Raw genomic sequence first — 7,500 nt, forward strand, 5'->3', positions numbered from 1 at the left:
AAAAGGGAAAGAAAGGCCAAAAATGAATGTCGGCATCTGTGCTGACAAATTGAAGGATTTTATTTTATATATATATATATATCTTTTTTTGGCAAGAGCTAAGTGTGTTTAAACCAACCTCCCCTCACAGATGAGCTTAAGAAGACAACAGTTGTTTAATTCGGTTCCATTGCAGAGGCAGTAAAAGGATAAAGCAGAGAGAGAGAGAGAGAGAGAGAGAGAGAGAGAGAGAGAGAGAATTTTCACTTTGTTCCAGTCATTTGGAAGAGAATTGACATCTGCAAACTAAAGGCAGAACCGCCCACACTATCAGCCTGCCACATCCGATGCATACATGTATATATACAGTATATAAATATTATGTATCATCGTTGTCGGGTGAAAACCTTGTATTTCCAAAACCATTCGTTTTGCATTTATCGATTTAAAAATGATTTAAACTAGTGAAAACAGCAGATCTACAAGCACACAACGCGTTGTGTGCTGTTTTCACTACTTTTGTGCAACAGCCTTGTATGATGAAGCAGGGCTTTACTTTGAGAAAAAACATACCAATTTGAAACTTGGAGATACAAGGTTTCTGCCCGACAGTGACGATATACACACACTCACAGACACACAGACACACACACACACACACACACACACACACACACACACACACACACACACACACACACACACACAACACATACACATACACATACACATACACATACACATACACACACACACATACACACACACACACACACGCGTTAACAAAGACACACGCACATGCATGAGTGCGTGTGTACACACATTCCTTACGGGCCAATTCAGCACAAGAACAAATACAAAAAAAATGCATGTAGGCTGTGGTAAATAAATGCTTATGGATCGTTCCAATCATAACCCAGACATGCATTTGACTGACAACTCACTCGTACACGGTGGGGAATTTGTCTCGCATCTTTTTTTTTTTTTTGCTTTTTTGAGCTGTCCATTATTTTTGGACCGTGTTTTGTTGCCGGATGCTTTAACTGCCAGCGTTGCATGTGTCACACACGAGGCACGCGGATTATATAAAAACATAAAATAAAATAAGCCATTTAAGTTGCTGGCGGGGATAAGGCTCTGTCTGACTTGACTTGACTTGACTTGACTTAAAAATAATGTCACGGGGGGCCTCATCATGTACGAGGCCCTCAAAGCAGCCTCGCACCCTGCGCTAATTCCCTTTGATTGGAAAATGACCTTCATTGTTGGACGCTGCCAGATGACATCTCTTCGGTGGCAGGATTTTGACAGAGCAAAGCGATGTGACCCCCCCCCCCTCCCTTCGGATCTATCCCTCCGTCACCCGCGGTTTCTCGTTCTGTTTGTTTTGTTTGCGCGCGCGGCTTTTGCCTCGGAAAAAAAGAAGGAGAAAAAAAAGAGGAACGAGCGCGGCTGTTTGAAGTAGGCGCTGGATTAGATAAATGGGATGTGACAGGTGTGACCGCAGCCTTCAAGATGCCTGCCTGTCTTCCTCTCTCTCTCTCTCTCTCTCTCTCTGCATCCCCTTGTATGTCTCTTTCAACACGCTCTCTCTTGTTTCCTCTGACAGTGTTGTCTGCGCTCTTTCACTTTCTTACTCTTGCACTCTCTCTCTTTCTCTCTCTCTTTCTCTCTCTCTCTCTCTCTCTCTCTCTCTCTCTCTCTCTCTCTCTCTCTCTCTCTCTCTCTCTCTCTCTCTCTCTCTCTCTCTCACACACACGCACGTGTGACAGTCGCACATTGCACTACCGGTTCATCCGGCAACGACAAAGGCACCAGGTTCGACCTTGTGCATCACAGGAGGACACGGGAGAAAGAAAGAAATAAAGAGAATAAAGGAAGAAAGAAAGGAAAAGCCAACACATGAAGCGCGGGGGTGGGGGGGTGGGGGGGGGGAGCGTAACGATGTAAGAAATGCAGCGGCCGTGGCCGTGGGCTGGTCAGGCGGTTGAGAGGAGAAGAGAGCGTGCTTTCACCACTCTGAGATCACGAGGGCCACGGGGACCCGGCAGCACATGCTGTACAGTAGCCTTCAGCCACCGTTTCAATGCAGGGCCAATAGAAGGAGGCCCCTGAATTAGAAAAAAAACAGAGACCCATCTGATAACCGCTGTTGAATGACCATAATATATTAGGGATGGGACGACACGCGATATTATCGTTTATCGTGATAAAAAACACTCGCGATAATCGTATCGTGGAGATTTAATTTATCGTGATTATCTTCCTCCGTCATGCACTGGGATCAATTCACCTTTTATTTGCCGAGCTGCATATCCGGTACCATATGCGCCACAATGCATGGCCAAGAGAATTGGTGAATAATTCAATGCATTCAGACTGGGTGGAGAGTCAGAGAGAGGGGGAGAGAGAGAGAGAGGGAACTGTTCGAGTTATAACTGTGTTGGTAAACACAGAACGAAAAGTACTGAGAGACATAATCAGAACGTTTGGGGAAGGGAAGAGAATGTCAGGTGAGAATGGTTTACTTTACTGTTGGTTTATAATGGAATGATGAGATAGTTTATTATGTACATGGCCACATTGTCACTATTGATTTATTGTCTCAATGATGTGACTTCATTTACAGCCCTATATATCGTCACTGTCTGGCCAAAACCTCTTAACTCCATTTTTTGAGGGTTAGGCATAAATCAGGGCTATTGAACACCCTTTACATCTGAGTGTTTGTTAACATAATATTGAACCAATGGAAAGTAGTAAAAAGTGCTTGGGAGAAAACCTCCTAACTCCACACTTTCTGCCAAACCAGCTAACTCCACCCGATTGGCCCTCTCCCTGTGTGTTGGTTAAAATAATATCGAACCAATGAAAAGTAGTAAAAAGCCATTCGGTCAAAACCTCCCAACTCCACTTGAGCTCATTTACCCAAAAATTAACATTTTGGAGTTGGGAGGTTTCGGCCCGACAGCAGAGATACGATTGTATGTTCTCTCATACATTTTGAGTGTTTTGCATACAACTATTCATACAGTCGATGCCTGATCCATAAAGGTTGAAGCCTTTGTTCACGGGAAAGATTTAAGAATTAGGGCGCTTTATCGCCGCATGATATTGGCATGACATAAGCGAGTTCCAGATGACTTCACACAGTGAACTGTGCTCTCGGTGTCCATCAGTTTGCCCGCTAGTTAATGATTAGTACACGTCATCCACGACAATATCCTCCCCCTCCGCTGTCGTTGATACTGCTGCACTGGATGCACAACACACAGCGGGAGGGTGGGTGTGTGTGTGTGTGTGCGCGCGCACGTGCGTGCGTGTGAACATGCGTGTATTTGTGTAAGTGTGTGCGTGTAAAAAGAGAAAATCTGAGAAGAGAGCGTCTTTCAGGGCCAATCAATGTTGTGACAGCCCTCTCCCCAAATGACTCAGTGACTGACTGACCCTTTCTCTGACACTGGGGCTGGAACTGTCACTTGCGTGTGTGTGTGTGTGTGTGTGTGTGTGCGTGTTGTGTGTGTGTGTGTGTGTGTGTGTGTGTGTGTGTGTGTCAGTGTTGATTTTGTCGACTAAGACTATGACAAAAAAAATTTGTCGACTGTTTTTTTCACTGGCGAAAACTAAATAAAAACGACATAAAAACTAAGCTGTGATGACTAAAACTAAGACTAAATATATTGACAATTTCGTCAAGAAAATAGACTAAAACGTTAGGGAGGGACTAGTGGAGAAGAGTCATTTTATGTTTGGTTGCTCTCAGGTGTTGTGTGCTGAAAATAGCAGATCTACAAGCTCACAACGCGTCGCAGTCATTACGATGCCATCAAGGGCTGCCAAAATACATTTTTAGTTGACTAAATCAACTGTAGATTTAGTCAACTAAAATCTTATGATATTTAGTCGACTAAAATTAGACTAAAACTAAAACCTTTCAGTTGACTAAATTATGACTAAAACTAAATGACATTTTATTCAAAAGACTATGACTACACTGGTGTGTGCGTGTGTGTGTGTGTGTGTGTGTGTGTGTGTGTGTGTGTGTGTGTGTGTGTGTGTGTGTGTGTGTGTGTGTGTGTGTGTGTATGTGTGTGCGTGTGCGCGCGCGCGCGCGCGTTCATGTGCACGGCAGTGCAGTGTCATCCCAGGTGCTGTGTCACATACTGTAGTGAGATTAGCCAAAGATTAACCTTGCTCCACACTGTGGACCATTGACCCTCCTAGCTGTCTGTCTGCAGAGACCTGACCTGACTGGCCAGCAGTAATCATGTCTAATTAAACGCTACAATAGGACAATGCACACTATACGAGCCCTTGGACACCACCAGGTGTGTGTGCGTGCGTGCGCGTGTGTGGGTGTATCTGTGCATGTGTGTTCAAGTATGCGTGTGTCTCTAGGTCAGTGGTTCTCAACCTGTGGGTCGGGAGTCCCACAATTATTTTTGGGGGGTCCCCAGATGATTAACTTAAAGGAGCTATAGTCAACTTTTTCTTGAAACGGATGCTAAAATAAAAATAATGTTTCGAAAATATGCTATAACAAAATTTGCTTCATATATGAGTTTCTGTTCAAAAATGTCCACAAAAAGCGTAAAATAATGGCAAAATAATAGTTTTGGCCATTGTCAGACCGACACTTTGTTTACATCCTAGTCTATTCTTTTATATGGATTGATAGGATGTAAACAAAGTGTCAGCCTGACAATTGCCAAAATGATTATTTTATCATTATTTTACGCTTTTTGGGGAAATTTTTGAACAGAAACACATATATGAAGCATATTTTTTTTTATACAATATTTTTGAACATTATTTTTTATTTAGCATCCGTTTTTGAAGAAACAAGTTTACTATAGCTCCTTTAATGTGCAACAATGTTTTCTCACTCGACAGGAAACAAACCACCATAAAGTGTAATTGTATCTAGGGTATCTGCACATTTGATTTAAGGACTTTTTAATAATGACATTAGAGGCAGAGATTGTGAAAATAGACGATCTACATGCTCACAACGCCTCGCGTCGCGAGGCGTTGTGAGCATGTAGATCTGCTATTTTCACAATAGAACCGTGTTATACAAAATGTAATGCCTCAACTCTTAGTGCTCATCGGGGTGGGGGGGGGGTCCCCAGTTAAAACATGATTTTTTGGGGGGTCGCGGCATGCTTTGAAAAGGTTGAGAACCACTGCTCTAGGTGTTGGTACGGTATGAATACATAAGTATGTGTGTGTGTGTGTGCGCACGTGTGTGTGTGTGTGTGTGTGTGTGTGTGTGTGTGTGTGTGTGTGTGTGTGTGTGTGTGTGTGTGTGTGTGTGTGTGTGTGTGTGTGTGTGTGTGTGTGTGTGTGTGTGTGTGTGTGTGTGTGTGTGTGTGTCTCTCTCTCTCTCTGCTAATTGGACTGAGCCGTTAAGTCCACCTTACAGATCATCTGTCCAAATACAGGTCTCACCACAGGTCAAAGGTCGACATCCCCTAAGTGTATTTACTGCTTCAGCCTCTTGTTACGCTCCTGCTTGTTCTCGGCATGGATGCGTTTACTTACAGTCAAGCTTTACGAAAGTGCAAATTTAAATGCAAATGTACGTGTTTAAAGTAAAAAAAGAAAAGGTAGAGACTAAATCAACCCAAATGTCCACAGTGTGGTAGCGTGGTGGTACTGTAGCTATTGGTCAATTAGTCGTCTGTCAGTGGTCCTCAATCTTTTTAGGCCGCAAGCCCCGAAAATAATCATATACCGGTATATGAACTGGAACTGAAACTGAAACTATGAAAGTTCAGGTTCTAGTTCTGGGTCGGCCCTACAGTGGAAATGGGGCTTTAGAGACACGGAGAAGGATATGGCGAAGGATTTCAATTTCACCTGGATCTCACCGTTTGTCCTGTATTTTTCCTTCTATCTCCTCTCCTCTCCTCTCCTCCGACTCTTATCTGTCTCTGTCTCTGTCTCCGTCTCCAGGAGCAGGACGGCAGTAAGGGCAACTCTCTGAGCCCTTACGCCCAGCACAACGCTACCTCACCGGGCAAGGACGAGGCCTTCGGCGGGGGCCGGCCCTACGGCGACGGGGCAGCGGGCGCCCTGGGCACTCCCGAGAGGCGCAAGGGCAGCCTGGCCGACGTGGTGGACACGCTGAAGCAGCGCAAGATGGAGGAGCTGATCAAGAACGAGCCAGAAGGTCAGCGATGAACTAAAGCACACACGTGTCTCTCTGGCCGCCATGCCTCCTCTTTTCTTTAATATTCCACGTGCTTCACCTTCTTTCAGTTTGGTTTGTTTTCATGGCGTCTCTCTCTCTGTCCATCTCCGCGTGTCCTCTCGGTGTCTTTTTGAACCCACACGCATTCAAACGAGGCACGGCTCTTTGTTTCCCCTGTGTGAACATGCGTGACACACACACACAGATGCACACAGATAATCAGCACTTACTTGTTTGGGCCTATTGTCCGTCGTGCTTTGCATAGTTATCACATCTGACAAATGATGTGCCTGTGTATTGTCTGCCTTTGTGCACAGTATGCGTGTGTATGCGTGCGTGCGTGTAAGTGTGTGTGCATTTCTACAAAGGTGAGAATGGGGCAATAAGTATAATGTAGAATAATTATCAATGTAACATTTATACACTCTCAGAGTTAACATATCGTCACTGTCGGACAGAAACCTCGAATCTCCAAGTTTCAAATGTGTAATTTATTTTGTAAAGTAAAGCCCTGCTTCATCATAGCAGACTGTCGCACAAAACTAGTGAAAATAGCAGATCTACAAGCACACAACGCCTCGCGATGCGAGGCGTTGTGTGCTTGTAGATCGGCTATATAAGCCGATAATATGACTTCCGGTTGGTTCTAGCGGAAGTGGCGGAAGTGCCGTGTTTAACGGAAGTTACGTCATGCGTTGCAGTTCCGGTGAAATTCTCACGGTGGAAGTTGAACGGTCTCTGCCTGATATTGTTGTCACCAGGCTTCTCTCTTCGCAGATGAGGAAGCCTGGCTACTCGAGGCTAGGATTATACTGTGTACAGAAACACGCTCGGTCTCTCGTAGCGGTTCTCCTCCGCTAGATGAATCATGGGGCCAACGCACACCACAAAGTTGGTTTCAACAAAATGAACAAATGTTTTACAACCTTTGAGCGTAGTTGCTGAGTTGGTGTTTAAACTGTAGCTAAAACGTATATTTTAACAGCCTGTAGTATTAAGATGAATTGAGAATATCATTCTGGAACGTAACCATAGGCTTAAGTGTGGCAACGTGAACAACATGAACTACTTTAGCCAGGGGGAGCTGACACTTTAATACTCGGGAACAAGTTAATCAGGGCTAAATTCTTGCTCCAAATTCTATTTTTATCTGTGCCTCCGCCCTGAGGCACAGGTTTCCCTTTTGCTTCTAAAGATGCTGCTGTGCAGCGGTGGAAAAAAGTGCTCGCATTTCTTACTCAAGTAAAACTATCAATACTACAATATATTAGTACTCTGTTACAAGTAAAAGTTTGTACAAGTAAAAGTTTTAAAGTGTTGGCATT

At 44.2% G+C, this 7,500-nt stretch overlaps 1 protein-coding gene across 1 annotated transcript in view; it reads left to right on the forward strand.

The window, feature by feature from the left end:
• sox5 (SRY-box transcription factor 5) overlaps positions 1-7,500 on the forward strand; it is a gene marked incomplete at its 5' end in the record, with an annotated part of 122,391 nt that overhangs the window by 3,700 nt on the left and 111,191 nt on the right. Inside the window, one exon of the mRNA XM_080754308.1 lies at positions 5,938-6,154. Within this exon, the coding sequence (XP_080610434.1) occupies positions 5,938-6,154 (217 nt within the window). The remainder of the gene's footprint in view (positions 1-5,937; positions 6,155-7,500) is intronic.

This window comes from Nannobrachium achirus (genome assembly GCF_963921795.1).
Source record: "Nannobrachium achirus genome assembly, chromosome: 23".
NCBI classification, from domain to species: Eukaryota; Metazoa; Chordata; class Actinopteri; order Myctophiformes; family Myctophidae; genus Nannobrachium; species Nannobrachium achirus.